At 41.9% G+C, this 26,687-nt stretch overlaps 1 protein-coding gene across 3 annotated transcripts in view; it reads right to left on the reverse strand.

Moving 5' to 3' along the window:
• The window catches only part of LOC137140967 (solute carrier family 12 member 7), a 246,385-nt gene that overhangs the window by 50,239 nt on the left and 169,459 nt on the right, over window positions 1–26,687 (reverse strand). For all 3 annotated transcript variants that reach the window (XM_067529728.1, XM_067529736.1, XM_067529746.1), the window contains 3 exons: window positions 20,979–21,083; window positions 18,000–18,168; window positions 3,449–3,644 (listed from right to left, as the gene is read on the reverse strand). In XM_067529728.1, the coding sequence (XP_067385829.1) occupies window positions 3,449–3,644; window positions 18,000–18,168; window positions 20,979–21,083 (470 nt within the window). The remainder of the gene's footprint in view (window positions 1–3,448; window positions 3,645–17,999; window positions 18,169–20,978; window positions 21,084–26,687) is intronic.

Below are 26,687 nucleotides of genomic sequence, written 5' to 3' on the forward strand. Positions count from 1 at the left end.
GATGGTTAAGAAGGAACTGAGGGGTCCGCGTCATGCGTGCTGAAAAGGGCACCAAAGCCGCCGCGAGACAGGGACAGCGCATGCACGACCTGGACAGGCACAGCTGGTGAAATCTCTGATCAAGAACGCACTAACACCTGTAGTGGAGCATCCACAGGGACACTACTCGAAGACAAAACTACAGATACCAGGGGAAAAATACATGACTAGCTGGCCCACGGATGCTGTGAAGTTTTTAAGTATGTCAGAAACTAAAATCGGGACAGTGGTATAAAGCTCATCATGAAAGGGAAATGGTAAAAATGTTAATAATGATGTAGAAAAGGCATAATTGTTCAATAAATATCTGTTCTATATTTGGAAAAACCAGGATGATGTATTCATATGACAGGAGGATGATGAATTAATAATTTAGGAGAGTATTAAACAACTTCTACTAGGGATAAACATTTTTAAATCTGCAAGCCCGGATTGCATGCATTGAACAGTCCTAAAAGAGTTCGTTGAGGAGACCTCTGTCCTGCTTCTGTTAATTTTTAGTAAGTCTTGGAATACCAAGGAAATTCCAGAGAACTGCTAATGTTGTGCAAATATTCAAAAAGGGCAGGTGGCTTGACCCAGATAATTATAGGCTTATTATAATGTGGTATCAATCCCAGGGAAAATAATGGAAAAATTGATACAGGATTCAATCATTAGAGAATTAAAGGATGGGAATATTAGTGTCAAAGCTGAGTCATGGGAAGCCAGACCTAGTGATCAGAGCCAGAGTCCACACTCATGAAACAGGAATTGGGAGTCAGCTGGGTCAGGATATCGGGAGAAGAGAAGCAAGAGACAAACCTGAGATCAGAACACGAACTGGGAACCAGAGTCAGGGTGGGTCAGGATACCAGAGGGTTAGAGGCAGGAGATAGATAGGAGATCAGAACCACAAATCAGATACAAGGAGTCCACCCTGGGTCAGGATGCCAGGGAATCAAGCTGAGGGAGCAGGAGGCACAAGATATACAGCCCAGAACACTGGCCAATGCCATGATCTTCACAGGGAATGAACAGAACTGGTAATCTTCGAGTGGTCCACTCCCAGCATGGGGTTTCATCTCTGGCCATCTTGGCTAAAAACTATTGATGGACCCCTCCTTCATGAACTTATGTAATTCTTTTTTAGAATCCCATTATAGTTTTGGTCTTCACAACCCACTGGTCATTACTTTAGCCACTCCTGTAGGGGCACCCTCTGGGAGACATGGGTCCAGGTTTCTCAGGGTGGCTCTTATGGAAGGTCCAAATTAGGGCAGGAGTGTGAATGTTTTCAGCTGGTTCCCAAATACATTCCTCCAGGCCAAAACCTTCCCAGTCAGTCAATTAGGTACCATATTTTGTTCCACTTATCTCAGAATTGAGGACTTTGTGGACAATGTACTCCTCCTGACTTGTACTTGGGTGGGGGGGGGGGAAGTGACTGGGCTGTATGGGGAAATGCATTTTTAGTGTAGGGGATTAGAAGTTTGAGGCCAATGGTTTGGAGGAAGATGTGTGTATTTGCAGGTGAAACTGGGGGTGGTATGCACATATGACAAAGAAGGGGCTGTGGTCTGTGGATGTGTAGTGTTCATTATTGTACAAGAACTTAGTGTATGATAACAGTGAAGCCTAGTCGTCTTAAAGGTGACAGTTGTAATATAGTAAATATTGCTTTAGGATCTGGTTGATTCTTTCCAGTTGTCCATTCAACTGAGAATGGCGGACAGAGGTGTGTGTGGACCCCTAACATACCCAGGGCCTTATGCCAAAAGTAGGTAGTAAACTGAGGCCCCCAGTGGGAGCTGACATGATCCAGGAGACCATGAACACAGACTAACATTTATCTGGAGCAGGATACTTTCTCTTGTGGAGGGCAAACCCGCGCAAGGAATAAAGTGGTCCCTTTTGGAAAAGCAATCCACTACTGCCAGATGGTTGTGAAACCATTGGATTCCAGTAGTTCCACCACAAAGTCCAGGGAAATGACCTCCCAAGCTTCAGATGAGATGTCCAGAGGTTGGAGGAGACTGTAGGATTTCTGGCATGGAATCTTGGTGTGGGCACACCCTTGGCAGGAAGCAACAATGGTCTCTATTGCAGAGCACATACAGGGCGACTAGAAGGATGGGGACATTAAATGTTGGGTTTTATATTGTCCCAAGTGTCCTGTCAGGGTGGAGTTGTGGCCCAGCTGAAGAATCATCACTCTCACAGGTCCTCAGGGAACACAGATTTGGTCGCTTATGAATGTGATTTCCTTCTGGGTGTCATGTGGGTTTGGTCAATATTAGCCATCTCACTGGGTGGAATTCCAGAGACAGAAACAGAGCGCATGAGCGTGAGCAGGTCCTTGGTGGCAGGTCTCATTTTTGGTGGAAAAATGTTATTGACCAAAAATTTTAGAGTGGAAATTTCAGAACGAAATTAAATTATTATTTTTTATTTTGTTTCAAATTGAAAATTTGGTTTCATTTGAATTTTTGAGACATTAAAATTTTTTGAAATGTCATATTTTAATATCTCCTGCTCTTTTAAAAAATTATTTCCCCTTTTGTCACTTGGTGCAATAAAATAAATAATGTCCATGTTGCCCCTGCCCTATTTGACACTTTTTTTCCCTCTCTTTCTACTCTAACTTCTCAAAACTTCTCCAATTTGAAAAGTTACAGAGCTGCAAAATGAGAGAAGAAGAGAAGAGGAAAAAGCAAAACCAAAAAATCCTAGACATTATTCATTCAGTGGCAAAAAAAAAAAAAAAAAAAGGAAAGGAAAGGGAAAACAATGTTTTTTTTTAAATATATTTTGAAACTTGAATCAAAATGAAAATTACAGTTTTTTTAGTTTAAATCAAAGTGTTGTTTTGCTTAGAAATGCTCCAATGAAGAAAATAAATTTTGTTTGCTGAAAAAAATTTGTTTTGGCCAGCTCTAGAATTTAATAATCAATTCAACTGATAATGCACAAGAAAGAACAGAATCCATATGCTTCACCCTCTTATTGATATTTGCTGAGCAGACTAAAAGGAATAAAGGATGATAAATTTTTTTTGTCCCAAAATTAAGCAGATAATAATTTGAATACACACAGGAAGTAAATTTCTTCAAGAAGAAGGGGGCAATTTTACAATTATTTAGGTCAAAACTGTCATAAAAGGACCCTCATGTTAGGCTTTGAAGTCCATTTTTTGACATCTAAATGAAGTGTGTTGATTTTCAAAAGTGCTGAGCACCTACCAGTTTTCAATGACCTCAATGAAACTAACATTAACCTATTATTTTGAAACTCTTAGTTTTAGAGTCGAACTACATATAATCCCTTACATTTGTTTTTCCAGGTAAAGTTACAAAATAGCATTTAAATATACATTATCATTATATATTTTCATTAAAATGGCATAAAATCAAATCAAAGGAATACATACCAACAAAATTTTTCCATGAGAAAGGATTATCCGTCTGTTTCCATGATTGTGGCCATGCCATCAGGACTGTATTATGCGTCATCCCTCCCAGACCAGCAGACTGAATCAAATGGGACATTCCATCTCTAAAACTGGGAGATACAACGATCTGACAAAATCCTTTGGTCTTTTCTACCCCCATTAAGGATTTAATATTCTATTAAAAATAAGAAATTGAAGATTACAGGTGGGACTATATTAAAGGAAATAATTATAAATACCATAGTAAACCACTGCATTAAAATACCAATAAGGTATAGTACACTGTCTGGAATATGACATCAAGAAACTTTGTTTTAATCTCTCAACCCAATTAACAAGGTACTATGATAACTGTAAAACCCAAGTTTTTAAATCACTGTGCACACAGTCAGAAGTCCTTGTTCCTTAAGGTGGGATGGAATACGAGTAACAGTGATTGAGCCACTTTGCCCAATATTTGATAATCAGTAATGCTTGGTGTAGGCTATTGCTGGCCATTGCTTGCATAAACTTGTTGGCTGGTGAAGGCCTGCCTGTCGAGAGGCATGGGATCCATTATTGAAATATTCAGTATTTCTGGAAAGGAGAGTAGGATGCCAAGAGCTCTTTAAGAAGCTGTTGTGAGGCCAAGGCTCAAGAAAGAAACTTCTGATATTGACAGTGTGGCTATCTATTGACCAGAATGCAACTCTCATTCTAGGTGAAGGTCACTGAGAAGACTACCAGTGCAAATCTGAAGGCTCTGAGCATCCTTTGATTTTCTTACATCCAAGTCAACTTAGTTGTGGATGTGGACTAGAAACTGTGAGGTTGTGTTAACTGATGCTGTCCTTCTAGAAATGGATAAAGACAATGTGTTTGTTCTGATCATGTTATATCTGTTAGCAGTCTTTCAGACCACTGCTTTTGTTAAATTGTTTGCACATGATAGCCACAAGTGGGTGAAGCTTCACTTAAGTGACTCCATTCTTATCTTAACAAAAGTTAATTGCAATTGATCTTTTGTCCAGAATATTTTCTCCCAAGGAGTGCCACAGAGTATATATGGTCATATCTCCTGTTTAATGTAATATGAGTTTGCTAGAAGGCTTAATAAGGATGCACGGGCTGTAAAAGCATTCAGTATGTTGAAGACAATCAGATCCAAGTCTCCATCAAAACTGACCCAGATGGAAATATGGAATTAATTACCCAGTGTCAAAATGAAACTGGAACTTGGATTGGGGCTTCTTGGTTTATTCTCTGTTCTAGGAACTGGAACCCACATTGGCTTCCAATAAGCTTCTGGGTGGAATTCAGGGAGTCAGTTCTGATCAATCAAGTTCTAAATGGTTTGGGACCTAGTCATCCGAAAGGTCACCTCTCCCTCCATGTCATACATCTCACAACTGAAATCAGCACAGGCACTTCAGTTGGAGCCCACTTGATCAAATGAGAGAGAGCCTGCTGGCAGGGTGTTCGCCATGAAGTTTCCTTAACATTGGAATGCATTCCTGACCTTGATCTGCCATTGTCTAATTTGCTAGCTTCTAGGGATGCTGAAAAGCTCACCTTTTTTCTTGTGCTTCATGAGAAGGGATGGGCTGAAGGCTGAAGGAGGGCAGTGATTTCCAAACTTCCTACTAAGGTGATCCACCGGTTGCATTTTGTCTTTTTTGAGGATCCACTATTACCCCTCCTCTTCTTCCTGCTCCTCCCTTCCCTTTCCAGCCCGAGCCCCTGGCTCAGCTTTCCCAGCCCTCTTGCTATTGCTGTCCCAGTCCCGCCCCTTCCCTCCTGCAGCCCCAGCTGACTTCCCTCTCTCTCTCAGGGCAGGACTGTGAGCACTCTCAGGTGACTGATTATCCATTTGCTGGCTCCGGCTGCTTCCTCCATGCTGCTGCTGCTGCCCCCCAGATCCCACTCCCCATGCTGCTATCTGCTGCCCAGAGGAAGTGAAAATGGGATCTGGCAGCAGCAGGCATGTTGTGGAAATTACTTAGTGTTTGTATCAAGTTCTATGTAAGTTCCTAGTATGTAGACATTAGATCACTTCTAGCTATTACTATTGTTGAGTTAAGCATGGAGGAAGTGGCAAGAGTCAGTGAACAGACACTCAGCAGCCTGTCTTTGCACTGCACATGCCCCAGAAGTGCTTCCTCTGTGCTGCTGCCTGCAGGAAGTGAAAGCACGGGGGTTAGATCTTCGGGGCACACAAACCCACCTACACATTCCTACAGCATTTCATCTGTGAAACAATGGGTAGTGTATGTAATGTCTAGTGTATTGTGTGTGCGTATTAGTTGTCTTCTACAGTCTATCCTGTTGTGTATTTTAATTTATGGGATAGGTATTCAGAGCATAGGATGGATGCCTACAGAGAAAATTTTTGTAAGCTTAACAAATAAATATTGAGATTCTCTGAAGAATGCAAATCGAGCATGTTTTCCTTGAAATTATCATGTTTATATCTGGCTTCAAATTCTGCCAGGTTATGAGAAAGCAATGACATTTGTAGAGAAAACTTTGAGCTTTTTTATTGTAATCAAATGATCAGACAAATTCAGTGTTCATAAATGCAAAGTAATGCACATTAGAAAACATAATCCCAGCTATAAATAGAAAATGATGGGATCTAAATTAGCTGTTACTACTCAAGAATAAGATCTTGGCGTCATTGTGGATAGTTCTCTAAAAACATCCACTCCATGTGCAGCGGCAGTCAAAAAAGCTAACAGAATGTTGGGAATCATTAGGAAAGGTGTAGATAGATATTAAGACAGAAAATATCATATTGCCTCTTTATAAGTCCATGGTACGCTCACATCTTGAATACTGCATGTAGATCTGGTTGCCCCATCTCAAAAAAGATGTATTGGAATTGGAAAAGGTACAGAAAAGGGCTACTAAAATGATTAGGGGTATGGAAAAGCTTCCATATGAAGAGCAAAATCGGGGTGTTCAGGGCTCTCTCATTATATGAATAATGAATGTTATATACATTACTCATTACGGTAGTGTATACTGTAACAAGTAATCTCTTTGTAACATTCCCTTGTGCACCAGCACAATCTACACAGACAAATTAACACCAACACATTAGTGTACCTTAGAAATCATAGTTCCATAACATACATTACTGCCATGAGACAAGCCTGTACATTCATAGATACAATAAACCATTTCTGGTGCTTTTCCAGTGTTTATTGGACAAATAGAGAGTTCACATTTTATATATGTATCTATATATATCAGGGGTATTTTATTGGTGTTTATTGGTTAAAACCAAAAATCAGAAGCCATATCCATACTTGATATTTGTATGATTCTGGTAGTTTAGTATGATCATATCATGGATCATGACCAGGGTAATGTCCCCAGTGTTCTCCTTTGTCCTACGCCCTTCACAGAGGTGCTAGTCTATCAGATTGAGAAACACTGTTCTATGGTAACCATATTCTCTTTCAAAGATAAAAATAAAATACATTAAATGAAATAAATTCATTAAAACTACAGTCATGCTCAGATTGAGAATCAATTCAGTTTCATTTAACTTTTACTTTAAAATAAATGCTTCTGTTGTTTTAGGTGGAAATCTTCATTTAACAAGATTTATGAACCCCTAGGGTTTCTGAAATATGGCAGTAAGCTCAGTAATTGAATTTCTTTTTGAAAGGTATTAGTCCATAGTCATTGTATTACAGACCCCCCAAGTTGTCTCAGAAGAAAATCCAAAAAAATTTAATCAGCACCTTGTTACAATTAATTTTGAAAACAAGCTTTTTGTGCTCCTTCCATGAAAATCAAGCTTCAGATATCAAATCATAAATCAAAATAATAAAATTAGGTTAAGAAAAAAATGAGAGGGAACAAAGAATAATGAAACCATGAGCCTACACAGAAAGAAATCCAATTACTGAGATAATTATCACCTTCTTTACCTGAAAATTAGATTTACTTCTTAATACTGAGGCAGTGCACAATACTGAGGCACAAATTAATTTAGTCAGCTCAGCTAAAAGAGAATAGAAGGAAGGACCTGTATTTATCTGAAGGATGTGCCAATCCCTATTTGAATCTATAAGTAGAAAACGTTTTATAAATATCCAGACTGTTGTGCTGATTAAAACTAAATTGCTAAGTTTACAATTGGTTACAGGTTTAAAGAACTTCCAAACTTCCAATGTTTTAAGAGTTGGATGATTTCCTGCCCTTACTGAAATAAGATAATCTCAATTTTTTTTGAATGGCAGATGTGAAGGACTTCTTCCTTGTCCATGGCCTCAGTGACTGCTTTAGATAATATCTGAAGCATGTCGTCAGATGCTAGCTTATGAGTTTAATTTCCACAGATGGCATCACAGATTCCACTTCATCAGACAATATGTTGAAGCTTTGAAATGTATAGGAAATCTTTGAGTCTGGTAAAACATAGATCCTGAAAGAAGCTGCTAGGTAAATATACTATAAAATAGATGCATTTTTTTTTGTTTCAGTGTTCTCCCAATCAGATTAACACGGAAAATAAGAAGTTTTAGCCACTCATGTTTGAGGCTGCTGCATTCAAGTTCTGTCTGAGTGATGATCCTGTTCTCCATGGGTTCCTCTGGCAGGAACCCTCCCATCTAATAGTATGACTGAAAGCAGTCTCAATCTTTAACAAGGCAGTGATGTCCTTAAGTCTTGTTGGTGCACAGACAATTTCTCAATTTTCATATGAATGCATTTTGTTTTCCCAGGCAGTTCCCACTCTTCCTTAATCATGTCCTCATAAACAGATGAAGAGTTACAGAGTTCTTCAATTTCATAAGGACGTTTTTCTTTCATTTTGTATTTTCTAAAAACACAAGAGCCTTCAACGTTATACCCCCTTATCCCCTTTTTGTAATGGATTCTAGGAAACTTAATTGACAGTCTGAGGTGTCTCATTCCAAGTGCCAGAGATTTCCCCTTTCCTTTAGATGATCTTTGAGGGGAGACTATGTCTAGAGGGGGTTCAAGAGCAGTTTTCAAGGTAATAGGATAGCCTGATTTACAGTGTTTTGCTCTTTGAAGACCTGGCTGTAAGCAATGTCCCCTTTTGCTGGTCCTTGGCTCCAAAGAAGGGATACCTGTGAGAAAGTTGGAATATTACCAGGGAGACTGAAATAATAGAGTTTTGGAGGCTATTGACATGGATATCTCCCTAAGGAAAAAAACAGCCACTTTATTATCTCCTGTAACACCCAAAGAGGTTGGAATGAGACAGGAAGTAGGCCCATTTCCCAGAAAGGGAATCACAGAGCCCCCCACTGAGGAATCCTGGCTGAGGGTATGTCTATGCTGACGGGGGCAACTTTGATCTTTTTGGATCAATCTTTCTGGATCGATTGAGCGGTCAGTGTAGACCTGCTCAATCGATCAGGAAGTCGACGCAGTAAATCCACCCCCTCAAGTGGCGTAGCGCTGAATCGACGGGAACATGGTTCCTGTCAGTGCAGTGCAGTGGAGACAGCACACAGAAGGGAAGCCCAGCAGTTGATGAGAGTTACGCAAGCTACGCAGAGTAGCTTGGGAAACTACTGTCGACTGCCACTGAATCTCCAGGTAAGCACAGACCAGGGCCAAGTGTGTGTGTTGGGGGCTGGAGGGGGAGGAAATCAGCTACACAGAATGGGAGTGGAGCTGGAGCCACTGGAGACAGTGACCCACTGGTATCTGAAGGGCTGCAGGAAGACTTGAAAACTTTTATGAAAGCTGAATCATTGCAACTAAATAGGTTTATCTGGGGCATCCTTAAGCTTGAGCTAAGTCCCTGGATATTACCATCAAGTAGCCTCCAGCTCTAGATTATAGCCAGTTTAGAATTAACCTGTTCAGGTAGGACATTGAGCAGGTGACAACTGTAAAATATTTTAGCACTGTCATAGACCAGTGTGACCCAACTGTGAGCCATAGCTCCTGAAGGTTTCATGAGGGAGCCATGGATGGTTTTTGGGAAAAAAATTAATCAATATGCCTGTTTTTGTTTTTTCTAATTAAGAGACTATTAATGAAGCTTAAAAATCACCTGCATCTTACCTATGTGTCTGCATTTTCTGAGCATTCAGTTCCTACAAGTGGTCATCAGAAGAAAGACTTCCTGCTAGGGAAAGCATCCAGCAGGAAATCTCTTGGCTGAAAACCTCCTGCAGGGGCAGAGGGCAAGGAGAGGCTCCCAGTGCCAGAAGCAGCAGCACTAGCAGATAGGGGAAGATGGTGTGAGGGAGAGACAGAGGTGTCATATTTAGAACGGAACACACTTTGCCAAGTGCTAAGTCTACAGAGAGCAAATGGTCAACTGAAGATGATGATTTTAATGAAGTTAAACAGAAAGGTAGAAAAGGAGACTATGCAGTAACAGTTACATTATGTTTGGATTTTCATGGCTCAAGATTACTGTGGAAAGTCCACAGCCACAGTGTCATTTGTTTTTAAGTGTTAGTAAATGAAAACTGGAGGCCAGGCAAACCACACAGACACTCAGAAATCCAGTATCTGGAATTTGTAAGCAAGAGTTGTGACTTCTCTTTTTGGAAACAAGGGTATTAAAAACTGAAAAAGTCATGTCTAAAGAAGCAACTGTTCCTCAAAAGAACTTAGAAGAATTTTATATTGTGGCCATGAAAATGGCAAAATGCAAACAAGCACACACCAATTGATGAGACCCCTTTCTACTATCAGCAGCAACAGACGTGCAGAATTTGGATTTGGGAACAAGTAGCCATGGTGTTGAAAACCATTCTTATGTCAATAAATACTATCTACTGAGGCACTGATGATCTTGCAGAAATAATCCAGGACCAGCTGATAGAATAAATGAAGAAGAGTCAATATTTGCACTGGAATGTGATGAATCCACAAACATAGTCAACATAGTGTAGCTTCCGTGTTATATGAGATTTGTCAAGGCAGCAACAGTATTTGAAGAATTTTTACTTTGCAAAGAAATCCGCATCCAAACAACTGCCGAGGAAATATTCAAGATCCTCAATAAATTCACAGTGGATGACAGCCTTAACTAGGACTGTGTGTGGGACTGTCTCCGATGGGGCAGCAGCCATGACCAGAAAGAACAGTGGGGCTGCAGCATAAGTGAAGAAAGCGGCACCAACAACAAGAATAATTTTATAAAATCCCTGGTGGTGAACATACATTGTTTTAACCTTCCAAGGGGAACAGTGGGGACAAAAAAAAAACCTAGCTGGCTTCAAGACTGAGCTTGATAAAGCATATAGAGGGGGTGGTATGATGGGACAGTCTAATTTGCAATAAACTGATCTTTGACTACTAGTGGTAAACATGCCCAATGGCCTGTGAAGCAATGTTAGATGCGGTGGGTTCTGAATTACTACAAAGAATTCTTTCTGGGTGTCTGGATGGTGAGTCTTGCCCACATGCTCAGGATTTAGCTGATCATCACATTTTGGGTCGGGAAGGAATTTTCTCCCAGAGCAAATTGGCAGAGGCACTGGGGTTTTTTTTGCCTTTCTCTGCAGCATGGGGCCTGGGACACTTGCTGGTGGATTCTCTGTACCTTGAAATCCTTAAATCATTATTTGAGGACTTCAGTAACTCAGTCATAGGCTAGGGGTCTATTACAGGAATGGGTGGGGTGAGGTTCTGTGGCCTGCTTTATGCAGGATGTCAAACTAGATGGTCAGAATGGTTCCTTCTAACCTAAAAGTCTATGAGTCTATGCTGTGTAAAGCAGTGGGGTCTGCTCACCTTCAGCATCTGTTTCACAGTGAAGTGATGTGGAAAGTGTTAAAACATGTCTCTGAATTGTGTGACAAAAACAGAAAATGTTCCTTTTTGGGAAAACAGATCTTGCAGATTACACATGCAGCATGGACTTGACTACATTAATTTACATGGTGTACATATTTGACAAAATGAATGCACTAAATCTAACACTTCAAGGTCAGAATAGACATATACTAGAGATGAAAGAGAAAATCAGGGGAATTAATGAAGTAGTCTTATCTTTGGAGATGGACACTGAAAAAGAGAATTAACCAAGATGTTTCCAGCATTATCAGAATTTTTAAAAGAACAGAATGAAAATGATAAAAATGTTATCAAAGATCGAATATTAACTCATTTGTCTGGATTGTATTCCCACTTTGATGAATATTCACATTGATTGGCTGCAACACTTGTTTTTGATAACAGTTGACTATATTTCAATGTTAAGCTCAAGAAAATCTCTTAGAATTGTCAAATGATCACATACTGAATACCAAATTTTAAAATCTAACAAACCAGGAATTCTAGATTTATGTTAAAGAAGAGCAGGAAGAACTCAGTGATGAAGCTATGAACATGCTGCTTTCATTCATTTCCAGTTTTCTCTGTGAGTTTGGGTTTTCAGTAATGGTTTCTGTGAAAACTAAACACTGAATCTGTTTGAATTTGGAAAATGACTTGCATGTGGTGCGATTAGGGATTCAACCAAAAATTATGCAACTATGCAGTCTGAAACAGACCCATTCTTCCCACTAAAATCTAAGGCTGTGGTCTCACCATGCCAAAAAATCCATATTTTCATATTAAAGTTTTAAAAACCCAGATTTGATTGGATTATATAATTAAGCAAAGTGTATGTAGTTGAAAACCAGTGACACAGTCCCTCTTGAATACAGTGTCCTGAATCAGTAAAAAAAACTAAAAAACCAAAAAAAAACCCACAGAAGTCCTAGAAACAACAATGGTATTTGGCTGTAGGGAGACACCAGTTTTAATATATCTATGAGGGAAGCAGAGAACTAAAAATTTTGGGTACTCTGGATGTAGATCTCATGTTCAGCCCCAATTAGTACTGCTGGTCTAAAGTTCTAAACACACTTGCACAAGGTGCATATGCACCATAAGTGGGATTCAGATGGGCAAACACATGAAGAACTGAAGCTTATAAGTCACAAGGTCAAAGCCTTGAAGGACATTTTCAGGGATGCCTCATTTTTTTTTCCTACTGGGGGAATCTCTGAGAGCTGTGCCTCCTTTCACAAGAATTGTTCTCAGTGCTATCCTTGATATGGCAGCTTCCATATTCAGGTCCTCAGTGACCATCTCTGTATTTGGTGCTCCGGGATGATAAAGAACCACTAATGTCATGCTATGGTCCAGGTTCCTATCTAGCACTCAGATCGATTGCCAATCTCTTCATTGACATGGGGATGGATGGACAGAACCTTTACACCCCTGTAAAAGGACAGTAGTATAGGGTTTCATGGCATTTACAAAGACTCTACCTATGGCTACAGAATATTGCTATTCTCAGTTTAAATTGATAGGTCCTTCATAAACATGCAGAGTTCACCCTATTCTTGAGGTCTGGACTGATCTGTTTATCCTCTATAGCCACTCCCCATTCTTCATCCTATATCTCCTCCTCCTACACATCTCTGTTGTCCAAAGGGTCATTTTCCTGGTTAACTGGAGCCTCACTTGTTGAATAATGTTTGGCCAAGCTGAGTCCTCCAAGTGATAATCCATATTTAGTACTTGGGAGGTGTGCGAATTGATCCTTTAGTTTCTTTCCCTGCTTCCTCTCAAAGTCTGGAAGACATAGTCACAAAACTCTCTAAAGTTTGGACTGTACTTATTAGAATGAGATGCTGGGGACAAAGCATGGAAGACTAGGATAAGGAAGCTTAAGATAAATGGAAGCTTTCTTTTGCAGTGCCTCAGCCTGCAAGGAGAGGGTCCATGTGGAGACTGAGCTGGGCTTAGTCAGTGGGAGAGGGGAAGCATGTGGCATATTTTGCTTTCTCCTCTCCACCCTCGGGAAAGGACTTATAAGAGTAGTTAGGTTTTTACCCCTCCTTTCTGCCTGTGAGAGCTGCTGAGGGATCTGATTTGGCCAGACTTGGTGAGCATCTGCAAGCAGAGCTACAGCCAGTAAAGCATCCCCTGAGTTCCCCCAGGCATCTTCCAGGGGCTCTAGTGTACCATGATATTCAAAAATTTTCTGCAAAGAGAGATGTACAGGGGCACTGATTCTCAGGACTGCTGATATCTGAGCTATCCCTATATTTCCTAGCTTCTCGTTACCTGATGGAGAATGAATCTTTCTTTGGGGAAGGATTTCCTGTTAGTGCTGCTCTGGCCTCCTACTGGAAGGACAGGACATGAGTATGAGGCTATGTCTACACTGATGGCAACAAATTTGCCGCCATCAGATCGATTTATTCGGATCGATTGAGCAGAAGTGAAGACTCGCTCATTCGATCCAGAGGTCGATTTAATAAAACCACCTCCCCAAAAAGCATGGCACTGCATTGACGGGTACACATTTCCTGTCGGCACACTGCACTGGAGACAGTGCGCTAAACGAAGTTACTAAGTTGACAGGAGTTAAGCAAGCTATTTTGCATAGCTTGTGTAACTCCCGTCGACTGTTGGGACGGTGCTGAATCACTATATAGTATCACAATGGACAAATTTGGTGAGGCTGAATGCTAGAGGATTCGGGGAGCAGGACCTCATAGCACTAGGCTGTGGAAAATCACTGAAAAGGCCAAACTTGCACCTGGCATCAATATGTGTCACAAATGTTTGTCCAGATCCTGTGTAAGTAGCTATGCTGATGTGGATGACCAATGCTCACGGTCAGCCAATGGCCAGTTCGCCTGGTTTGTACATGTGAAGGTGTTCAATGGCAAATCTGGGGCGAGCTGACCTGTGTAAACTGACCTTATAGAATGATGTGACATCAGGTGCCTGGAGGGGAGTAGTCCATGATAAGCAAATATCAGCCAATCCCTGCAGCCCCCTCCCAAATTATGAATTAATTGCGATACGCTACATAATTAGCTGGCAAAGCATATTTTGGGGACATGTGACTTCTTTGGGAAGAGGGTATAAGTATTTGGGAAGATCACATGGTATCTAGCTTTTCTATCTGTATCTCATATATCCAAGAGGGCCAATGATACTGTCAGTTGAAGAAGGATTAAGACCAGAGGGCCTCAGGGTAGCCAAAACCCCACTACGAGTGACTCAGAAAATAGACAAAGGACCTGAGGGAACCTGAAGGTGGGAGAGACAGTCATCACCCTAGGAGTGTTAGCTATCATACTTTGCTTACCAATCAGGATACTGTGTGGGGCCAGCATAGTTACTGAGGGTTTATGCTTGGGAAACTGAGGCTTACTAAGGAGAGGCTTTGTATAGTTCTTTCTATTTGTCTGTGTTATCTGCTTTTCAATAAACATAGCTCTGTATTGAATATATTGACGTTTGGTCTTCACTGGCATGGTCATGGGGTGCTCAGCTCTGGGCTGTGTATTGATCTGAATTGATCTCCTGTTTAACAGCCATCGCTGAATTTCGTCGGCAGTGTAGACCAGGTCTGAGATGTGGATCATGTTGCAGGTATTCAGAATAAATCTGGGTGCCCTGGAAGGTTGTTGCTGGGACCTAAGTGGTTGTGGGACTCCTGAATTCCATTCTGCCCAAAAGACAAAGATACCGGGCAAGGAAAATTTCTGACTTAACAGTTAAAGGAGTTATAGTCTGGCAAAGTTAAAAGTAACTGAAAACAGTGTCTTATAATGGGAAGTGTCAGGCAACGTTAATTAAAGTTGGCCCTACCACCTCTGCCTATAATCAGCAGAGCAGATAGTGAGGCCTGTAGTTAACGATGCTTACTACTTGCCGTTACAGGCACCCATTATCAATGGATTACAACTTTGTCAAATCTAACCTTCAGGCCAAAGATTTACATGCTTACTCTCTGCATTAGGCTAAATTTTCTTTTTGAAAAAAAAATCAGCAAAAATGGTTCATCCATTTCAAAAAATTAGGTTAAGAAAGAATAGGTGGTTTTGTTATGTTAAATTATTTTCTCACAACTGTTTTCTGGAAGAACACTAATGTCTCCATATTTTGGAGCAGAAATTTGGGATTTGGGCTGAGATTAGAATGGTGTCTTTTATTAGCTCCAGGAAAATCTATCCATATTTGGCAGTTATAAACTTAGTAAATTGCTATTTGAACATCAGTAGAGTTGTTAGAGTTTTCCTGCTAAAACTTCCAAACATTCCATTTGCATTAACTAATGCTCTCAGAACTCCACAGATTGTAGGCACAGAGCTACAGGTATGGATTCTGCTGCTGCCACAGAAGCAATCACACTCCAGAACAGAGGATGGTAGACTGGGCAGGACACCACTAATTTCAGCTTTTTCATTTAACTGGTATTAATAATTCTATGCTAATCATGCCCTAATACTTGCGTATCTCCAATGAAATTCCCTGCATTTTATAGTTAGAGTACATTAGAACGTGCATAAGGTCTCTCAAGGTAGAGCAGGTAACGGAACCCTGTCTCTAATATGGTAGACCCAAGATTCATCCACAGCTGGTACTCACAGAATATAACAATCTATTACTGTTACTGGTTTCTCTTTTATCTCAAGTGGTAAAATTTGCTTCTGTGGGGATAAAAGTTCTGGGGTCAAGATTCTGATGATACATGTGAGGGTCATCAAGGTTTCACATGATGAAACTGTCTTTTTTCCAGTTTTCTTATTGAAAAATCCTAGGAAATTACATACAAAAATTGTCTTAAAAGTACTTTAAGGTTGCAAAGTCAAGCACTGACAAGTTAGGAAATGCCAGAATTAAGGATGCCTATTCAACCTTAATTCAGCCTTGTTGTGTAAATGCAGTATGATTTAGTCTTGATGTACATGATCAGTTACTATTTGTTCTACATGTTATCCATGATTGGAAGTAAAATATGAAGATGCTTTACACAATTTGGAATGATATTATTCCAATGCACATAGGAAGGACAGCAACGGAGACTGAGGTTATCAAGAAGATAAAGGAAGTTTTTTTGCATTTAAGGCAGTAACTAGGATTCAGAAAAGCCAGGTCCTTTTTCTGGATCTGCCACATACTTCCAGTATGACGATGGGAAAAATTTCATAATGCAAATACACATAAGGGCCTGAATACAGATGGCACAGAATATCTGTGTTTTCTAACTTATGAGTTCTCAACCTTACTTTTCTTTTAATATATGTTTTGGTTGTAACATTTAATAGTTTAGCATTATTTAGCATTAACTTCTGAAATAGCAAACTTCTGGGAAAATAATATTTGTAACACCTAATATGAGAAAACACAATAGAATGGAACTTACTTATCCAAAGTATGAGTGAGTTTGCATGTTGGCCTATAAAAATAAATGTATTCTTTCTCAGCTCTTATCACTCCTGACTAATACCTTAATTTCTCTAAATTAATTTAAATTCAAGAGAGTTTAAATTGTTAAAATTACAATAGCTCCAAATATAATAAACAACCAAATATAGTAAACTGCTGAAGATTTGGAGTTAGAAATGATTTTAAAATGAACAACAGGAAATCAAAGAATAAAATGGTTGCTATTTATTTATGTACAGGTTTTTAGAAAATAATCAATGGATGGAGGATTTTTAGGAAACTTCATTTGTATATTAGTTAGATTTCTTCATTCTGTAAAATAGCATTTTAAAAACAGTTTTATAAAGAGTTTGATTTTCACTGTATGTTTGAACCAAGTAAAATATTAGGATTGTTCCACGGCCAAATACGATACATACATATTTTTTCTAGGGTAATGTTTGAATGGGATAATAAAAGGTACTCTGACCTACAACTCTCCTATAGTGGTTGACACTAATCAGTGTAATATTACCTCACCACAGTATTTTGTTATAGGAATAGGACAGTAATCATTGTGATAAGGTCAGTATCAGGGGCTTGTCTACATAGTAAGTTAGTGTGCACCATCTGGGTGTACATTCTAGCATGCACCAGCATGTCTCTCACTGACTGTCTGCATGGACCCTGCTGGTGCACACTAGAAATTCCCTACTGTTCACTGATGTAGAACTGTATGAAACGGGACGACATCAATGTTCACTAAGGAACTTTTGGTGTGTAACAGTAGGGTCCACACAGTCAGTTAGTGAACAACATGTTGATGTCCACTAGAATTTACACACCAATGCACAATGTAGACAAGCTCACAAAAAGATCCTCAAAATCTTTTAAATTGCTTTTTTAATTAAATATTAACCCAGAATTCTCTAGGCATTCCTTATACTAAAGCAGTATATTGCAATAACATCCAGTTTTCAAAGGTGACCAATGTAAATATATTCACTTTTTAGAGTCAACCACTAAATATGAACCACTATATGAATGCATTTTACTACTGCATATGGGAGACTGCTGAGCCCTTCTGACCCAACTTTGGAATTATAGCTATGAAAGCTGAGCAGAATAATATCTAGGTATAAAAATATCCTTCTAAATTTTATAAAATACCTACATAATTAGATTTGGAGGTCATTATTAGCATATAAAAGCATTAACAATTCTTTTGAATCAAAATTTAACTTCCCTTAAATGCTTTCCTACAGCAGCCCATAGGGATGCAAAATGCTAATTCTTCAAAAAATCTTGCCACCATTTCATTCAAACGTGAATCTAAACAGAATCTGTAAGTATTTGCAAGTTGTCTTTTACATACCTCTTCAGCTTTTTGAGCTTCTATATGTTTATCCAAGTAGATTCCTTGGAGTACAGAGCCCACAATAGTCAATCCTTTACCAGCCTTCAACTGAGAGGTGAAAGAAAGCAATCTAGGGTGTTTAACCACCTGTTCTGAGTCCAAATTCAATAAAACCAAGACTTGAGGTCTGCAGTAGAAAATTAAAACAACAGAATCGTTAATAACCAGATGACCTACTGGTTCAATTGCAAACAAGATAAACCATCAAGCAAGGATGTCAAGACAAACTTTAGGTCATCATACTTTGTCAAATAACTGATACTCTACATTATCTATAGAGATATATAGCACCCTTTGCTGACCTTCTGTTGTGGCAGATTGCTGAATAATTAACAATCTTCTTGTTTCAGAGTCAAATCTGCTTTTCAGACTGCACTTACACAATATTAAATCTAAAGCTATCTAGCCAAGCATCATTATTAAATCTTAAAGCTTTTGATACGGTCTCTCACAGTATTCTTATCAGAAAGTTAAAGTAGTATGGGTTGGATGAATGGACTATAAAATGGATAGAGAACTGGCGAGAGCATAGGGCTCAACGAGTAGTGATCAATGGCTCCATGTCTAGCTGGCAGCCGCTCACAAGTGGAGTGCCCCAGGGCCGGTTTTGTTCAACATCTTCATTAATGATCTGGAAGATGGGATAGATTGCACCCTCAGCAAGTTTGCAGATGACACTAAGCTAGCGGGAGTGGTAGATACCCTGGAAGGTAGGGATAGGATACAGAAGGACCTAAACAAACTGGAGGATTGGGCCAAAAGAAATCTGAGGAGGCTCAACAAGGAGAAGTGCAGAGTCCTCCACTTAGGACGGAAGAATCCCATGAACAGCTACAGACTGGGGACCGACGAGCTAGACAGCAGTTCTGCAGAAAAGGACCTGGGGGTAACAATGGGTAAGAAGCTGGATATGAGTCAGCAGTGTGCCTTAGTTGCCAAGAAGGCTAATAGCATATTGGGCTGCATTTGTAGGAGCACTGCCAGCAGATCGCGGGAAGTGATCATTCCCCTCTATTCGGCATTGCTGAGGCCGCATTTGGAGTATTGTGTCCAGTTTTGGCCCCCCCGCTACAAAATGGATGTGGAGAAGTTGGAAAGAGTCCAGCAGAGGACAACAAAAATGATTAGGGGGCTGGAGCACAAGACTTATGTGGAGAGGCTGAGGGAACTAGGCTTGTTTAGTCTGCAGAAGAGAAGAATGAGCGGGATTTGATAGCAGCCTTTAACTACCTGAAAGAGGGTTCCAGGGAGGATGGAGCTAGGCTGTTTTCAGTGGTGGCAGATGACAGAACAAGGAGCAACGGTCTCAAGTTGCAGGGGGGGCGGTCTAGGTTGGACATTAGGAAAAAGTTTTTCACTGGGAGGGTGGTGAAGCACTGGAATGGGTTACCTAGGGAGGTGGTGGAATCTCCATCTTTAGAGGTTTTTAAGATGAGGTTTGACAAAACCCTCGCTGGGATTATTTAGCTGAGGTTAGTCCTACTTTGAGCAGGGGTTTGGACTAGATGACCTCCTGAGGTCCCTTCTAACTCTATGATTCTATGAAATCTGAAATAACACCAGCTACGGTAGCATATTAGCAATAAATATCTTGAAAAGCTCCAGTACAAGAAAGTTTGAATAAACATCCTCATTTTTTACTTAATACGTTTTATGATCACATTTGAATAAATCTATTTGGAAAATAAACAAAATTGCTTCTTTTCCCAATGACAAAAATGCACCTACATGGATGCATACCTCCTCCTATATTTTAACGCAACAAAATAAATTTGACAACACTTTCCAAGACATACAGTATCATGACAAATATCCTGCCTGCAGAATTATGGCTCAGCCATCATAAAACAAATTAGAACTTAATTCCTATTTTTAGAGAATTTTTATCTCATAGCTACATGGGTCTATTTGTAATTTTTGGCTATACATAGATTTTAAAGTCAAAAGGGGCCATTATTATTCTGTATTCTCACTTCCTGCATATCACAGGCCATAGGATTTCACCCAGTAATTCCTGCATCAAACACAGTAACTTCTGGTCAAGCTATAGCATACCTTTTAGGAAGACATTCAATCTGGTTTTAAAGATTTCAAGTAATGGAAAATCCACCATATAATTTGGTAAATTATTCCAAAGGTTAAAAAATGCACCTTCTTTCAAGTTTGAATTTGTTATCCCCCTTTTACAGATGGGGAAATGGAGTCACAGTTGTGCCTAGTTCAAGGCAACATAGTTGTTTAATGGTAGGACTAGGAATAAAACCTAATTTCCAGCTCTGGATCATGCTACCTTCTCTTTGAAAGGGTCTATTTAGTCTGAATGAATCCATAAAACATTATTTCCAGAGGGGTAGCCGTGTTAGTCTGTATACAGCAAAAACAACGAGACTTCTGTAGCACTTTAAAGACTAATAAATTTAATTTCAGCAGGCATAAGTTTTCGTGAGCTTCAGCTCACTTCCTCAGATGCAGTTGGTAGAAATGACACAGCAAATAGGCAACATATATAGTAGGCAACATATACATATCCAAGGGCATAGATAACAACGGGGTAGGTGGATAAAAGCCGGGTACTTGAGGCCTAATTACAACCATTGAGTAGGAGGTGAGAATGGGTGATCAGAGCAAATTACTTCTTGTAATGAGATAGCCATTCCAAATCCCTGTTTAAACCCAGTTTGAATGTGTCAAGTTTGCAGATAATTTCTAACTCAGCAGTTTCTCTTTCAAGTCTGTTTTTTGAAATTTTTTTGGAGAAGTACAGCAACTGACCTGAAATTTAGCTATTAGTTTAATTGTTTTGCAAACATAATTTCACTCTATGAATCCTACTCTAATTTTAAGATTGCTGAAATTTATACAGCATTTCACCATCAGCAATATTCCTACTTCTAAAAGTATTTGTATTTAAAGTACTGGGGCTTCTTGGATTCTTACCTCCAGTTTTTTGTGTGAGGAGGACCATGTTCGACCCGCAGTAAAGCATAGCGAGCAGCATTCAAGGATAGACCCCTGATTCCATCACCCCACTCTTTTTCAGCTCTTAGAGGTATAGGAAAAGAGATTGCATTAACAGAGTACATTTTCTAATGAAATATAAAAGAGGATCTTTATAACAAAATGACTTGTTTAGCTGACACATCCTAAAAACACATCCTCTGTGAAGGACTGTACAATGTAAACAAATGTCAGTAAATCACAATTTGACTCATAAAATTACATAAGAACATAAGAACAGCCATATTGTCCAATGGGCAGACAAATGGTCCATTTAGCCCAGTATACTGTCTTCTGACAGTGGCCAATGCCAGGTGTTTCAGAAGGAATGAATAGAATAGGTAATCATCAAGTGATCCATCACACTGGCTATTCCCAGTCTCTCCAAACAGCAATCCTTGCCTATCCTGGCTAATAGCCATTGATGGACCTATCCTCCATGAACTTATCTAGTTCTTTTTAGAACCCCATTATAGTCTTGGCCTTCATAATATCCTCTGGCAAAGAGTTCCACAGGTTGAATGTGCATTGTGTGAAGAAGTATTTCCTTTTGTTCGTTTTAAACCTGCTGCCTATTAATTTCATTTGGTGACCCCTAGTTTTTGTGTTATGAGGAGTAAATACTTCCTTATTTACTTTTTCTATACCAGTCAGGATTTTATAGACCTCTATCATATCCCCCCTTAGTTGTCTCTTTTCCAAGCTGAAAAGTCCCAGTCTTATTAATCACTTCCCATATGAAAGCTTTTCCATACCTCTACACCTGGTCTACACTGGTGACGGAGGTCAATGTAACATCACTTACGTCGATCTCTGAAAGTCTGTGTCTACAATGGCACAGCAGTTCCATCGACTTAAACCACGGCAAAAGTCGATGTAATAAAACCACCTCTGCAAGTGGCATACGCCTAATTCAAATGTATTGGGTCGATTTTGCGTCAGTGTGGACAGAACGTAATTCGACATTTTTGGTCTCCGGGAGATATCCCACAATGCCCCATTGTGACCGCTCTGGACATTCGCACTCTGCTGTTACATTGTCACGCTACCCAGAAATGGCCCCTCCCCTCATGCCCCGGGAAAATTATTTTCACTTCCTGTGCAGCCAGCATGGAGAGAGCTTTGTCACTGTATTCCTCATGGCTACTGCAAGCCCCAAACGTGCTCCAGCATGGAGTCGACCAGAGATCTTAGATCTCATCAGTCTGTGGGGCTGTAGGCCACGTAAGAGATTCTGTGATGCGTTGGAGAGAGATAGTGGCTTGACGGGTCTGGTCAGAATTGGTTTGATTAGGAGCACTGCTCAGCTTGGTAAACAGGTTTTGCAACCCACTGTGCAGCTTGTTTGGATGTCAAAAGGAGGAGAAAGTGAGGAAAGAAGGCCATGTGTTGTAAATTAGCCAATGCTTGCTGTTCCCTAGAGAATGCTGTATAAAAGCTTGAAATGCAAGCTGCGCAATGAGACTCAGCCATGAATCCACTAGGATTGCATGGTACAAATCCCCTGCAGCCCGCTTCACAGAGCTCATTAGCGTCTCCCTCTGCTGATTGGAGCGTAACCCGTTATTAAAGATCAGTGTACCTAATTGGTGTGGGTGTGTTTTTATTCCTCACCTGGTATCCAGAACCTGCAGGCAGCTGTGATTGAGCTCTGCCTGGCATAAGAATTGGCGTCATGAACAGGATACCAGGAAAGGAAGAATGCCCTTGTTTGGGACAAAGGCACAAGGGGGGGTGAGTCAGCCGCATCCCCGGGTGCCCCAGTTCTGGTATGTGGTCCCCCGTGGCTGAACAGGTCGGTCGGTGGGCTGCACCGACTGCATGGCCGGAGCTTGAGAGTGTGGGGGCCATTAGGCCAGTTGTGCTGGCAAAGGCCATGGATGAGCTCCGGCTGGAAAAAAGAGGGTGGGCGGAGTGGATGGCAGCGGGCAAGCTGGGGTGGCTCCTACTGACCGCGCTCTGTGCCCTAGAGGACCGACTCCGTGAAATGGAGAAGGGGGGATGCAGGTGCTCTGGGATGATCTGGATGCCGCAAGGGAAAACCCTGGATAACCACAGCCATTGTGAATCTCTGATTAAATGGTTAAATAATGTGTTGCTGTCAGCCTGGAATTTAAAATGATTTTACAAGGTTAATTGGTTGATCCCCCCCCCCCCACACACACACTTGCACTTCTGGTTTTTTGAGCTTGTTAACAGAAGGAATTTTGGATAGTAATTAACCCTTTGGGTACTTCCAGGTTTCATAAAATGCAATAGTTCTTAAAAACCAAAGTTATGGCTGGGAAAAAGTCAGCCGGACACAGAAAAATACAGAGTTAATTCCCCTGTTTTGCCTGTAATTAGCAAGAAAATTTGTAGAAGAAAGAGGTGTTTTAAGCAATGATTTGCCACCCCCAAAAGGGGGTAGAAAAATGTTGGGTTTTTTTTGTATTTTAGGAAAAGTGGGCAGCCTAATGAGGTGCTGTTAAAATGCTGGAAAGAATAGAAGCAAAAAAAAAAAAAAAAAAAAGGGTGGGGGGCGGAGGAGGGGGAACTTACACCGTCGGACCCGCCCCCGACAAACTTAAGCCATTCTTGTACCTTGGGTTGACTCAAGCCCGCTGGCATGAAGGGGTGGCACATCCCCCCCGGCATTGTGGTACGAGCTTACACCACAGGGGACCGGCGCCATTATTTACTGCTAACTATTTATTGGACAAAAGGGAGAAACCACCAGAGGGTGATGGCCCTTGCGGACATTGGGGCTGAAATGATGCTGGTCCACAGGAACCCCAGCCGGTTCCCAGGGGCGCAGGTTGCAGTGGACAGATATGGGGGTGAACAGATAGAGGTGAAGCCAGCCTGTTTGCGGCTTGCCATAGATGGGGGGCCCCCCTTTTTGGCCGTTGTCCTGGTATCCACAATCCCAGAATATATTGTAGAAATAGATCTCCTGTTGGGAAGGGAAGTAGATACAGACTGGGGGAGGTTCAGCTTTGGGTGGCCCGTGGGCATCAGGGCCGTGAGGGGGTATGCCAAATAGACCCCATTGGTAATACCTCCCCCACTTCTCCAGTGCACACCCCCCAGTACCAGTTTCCGGTGGGACATAAGGAAATAGAGGAGACTATTGCAGAGCTGTTGCGGGTAGGGATTTTACACCCTGCCACCAGCCCTTACAATAGCCTGGTGTGGCCCGTGTGCAAGCTGATGGGTCCTGGAGAATGACAGTGGACTATTGGAATATATCCTGTTGATGAGAAATGACCAAGAGAGGGTCCAACAGGCCCTGGACCAAACAGCGCACCACTTGAGAGACGAGGGGTGGGAGATCAACCCCAAGAAGGTACAGGGCCCAGGCCGAGAAGTAATGTTTCTTGGCATGATCTGGCGGGGGTCCCTGAGAAAGTCCTGAAAACAGTGGAGGATCTGAAGGCTCCAACATCAAAGCAAGAAGCCCAGGCCTTTACAGGCCTATTGGACTTCTGGCGCCCGTTCATTCCACACCTAGGCCTTTTGTTGCGGCCCATCTATCATGTCACGAAAAAGAAAGCTGCATTTGAGTGGGGACCTGTGCAGCAGATTACCTTTGAAGCAGCCAGGGAGGAACTCCTCCAGTATGAGGCATTAGGGCCCCTGGTGGAGGGTCGGCCGTTTGAATTAGATGTGTTGGCTCAGGACGGGGTAGCCTCTTGGAAACTCCGACAGCGACAAGTCAGGCGCCGAGTACCTATAGGATTTTGGTCCAAGAAGTTGGGAGGCGCAGTGGATCATTACACCCCGTTAGAGCGGCAGATGGCTGCAGCATATCAGGCCCTCCTAGAAACTGAGAGACTGACCAAGGCAGCCCCTGTGGCCATGCGTACATAGCTACCCATTGCGGGGTGAACGACTGAGGCCTGGGAGCACATACAGGGGTGGCACAGAGCCAAATGCTATTCAAGTGGAAACTTTATCTGCAAGAAAGGGCCCACCTTAGGGGGGAAGCGCCGTCTGACACTCAGCAGCGCCTGATGGGAAGTGTCCAGTTTGAAGCTGATACTGGGCAAACTGCAGTCCCTGCCCTGTGCTAGAGAAAGCTCCCTTCGGAGAGGCCCCCCTACTCGAATTTCTCTCGGAGGCAAAGCAGGCTAAAGCCTGGTTCACTGACGGCTCTGCCACTTACGAGAAGGGGGAGCACTGCTGGCGTGCTGTTGCATACCAACGAGGAGAGGATGCCATCATCTATGTGGAAGGGACCAGAGGATACAGCCAGTATGCGGAGCTAAAAGCAGTTGAACTAGCTATACTGGATGAAGAAGAAGGCCCCATGCATATCTATACAGATTTCTGGGCCATCTATAAGGGCCTGACCCAATTCAGGGACAGCCAGTCTGGGGTGGGGGAGAGTCTGGGAAGGACTGTGGCAAGCAGCACAAAAGAAACAGATCTTTATCGGACATGTCAACGCACACCAAAAGGGGGGCCGGACAGCCCACCAAGCTAATCAAGAAGCTGATCAGCTGGTAGCAGTGAGGATGCTTGAGCCAGTCGCGGAGGTGCTGGCCCAATGGGCACATGAACAAGGAGGTCACCGAGAAATAGAGGCCACCACGCAGTGGGCCCGTCAGCGAGGCATCCCAACAAGTCGGGATGTGATTCAAACGGTGCTCGACAACTGTCCAGTGTGCACAACTGTGCGAACACAACCTTGGATGAAGCACCCCACTGGATCCCTAAAGCGAGGGACCCATCTGGACCAAGGGTGGCAAGTGGATTTCATCAGTCCACTACCTGTGGAAAATCATAAACAATATGCCTTGACCAGACACCTTCTCTGGAGTTCTGCAGGTGGAACCAGCGGCAAGGGCCGCCCAGCAAACCACCATAGATGGAATGAGCCAGTTGATTAAGATGTATGGGAGGTACAAAGTGACCAAGGCTCCCACTCTGTGGGACAGACAATACAACAGTGGGCCGAAAATTTGGGAATCTGGTGGGTGCAGCACATACCGTACCACCCCCAGGCAGCGGGCCTGGTTGAGCAATACAACAGTCTATTGAAGGAGCAAATAAAGAAATTGACTCCAATCCATTCCTTGAAGGGGTGGACAAAGGTTCTGGACCAAGCTGTGGTCATACGGAATAATCGGCCTGTGCAGGGCACCACACCGTACCAGAGACATGTGAACCCACCCACAGTGCCCAAAGTGCGTGCACTGCGGGTGTGGCGTATGTCCCCTTTGGCAACCCTGCCCATTCAAGCCACAGAGGGCAGTGTGGGGTTGGACCTGAGGAGCCCATTGTCTGAGGCTTCACTAACACTGGGCTCGAGACACCTAATCCTCACAGGGTTGGGTATGGAACTCCCCCATGGGTGCTATGGGTGCATAGCACCCCACTCAAGTTTGGCACTACAGGGCATTGTGGTGTTGGGTGGGGTAATTGACCCTGACTACTGGGGTGGAAGTAAAGATACTTTTACACAACCTTGGTCCCGGGATAGTTACCGTTCACCAGGGGGATCAAATAGCCCAGCTGATATGTGAGCGCACCCTGACCACTGAGGTATTGGTGAGTGAATGTCCAGGGCCCCCTACCAGAAGTACCTGGGAGTACAGGGCGAAAGGTATGGGTCCACACCCCTGGGAAGGCCCCGAAGGAAGCGGAGTTACTAGCGGAGGGCCC

Source organism: Emydura macquarii, unplaced genomic scaffold, assembly GCF_026122565.2.
Source record: "Emydura macquarii macquarii isolate MOO-44397 ecotype Brisbane River unplaced genomic scaffold, CSIRO-AGI_Emac_v2 contig_320, whole genome shotgun sequence".
NCBI lineage: Eukaryota > Metazoa > Chordata > Testudines > Chelidae > Emydura > Emydura macquarii.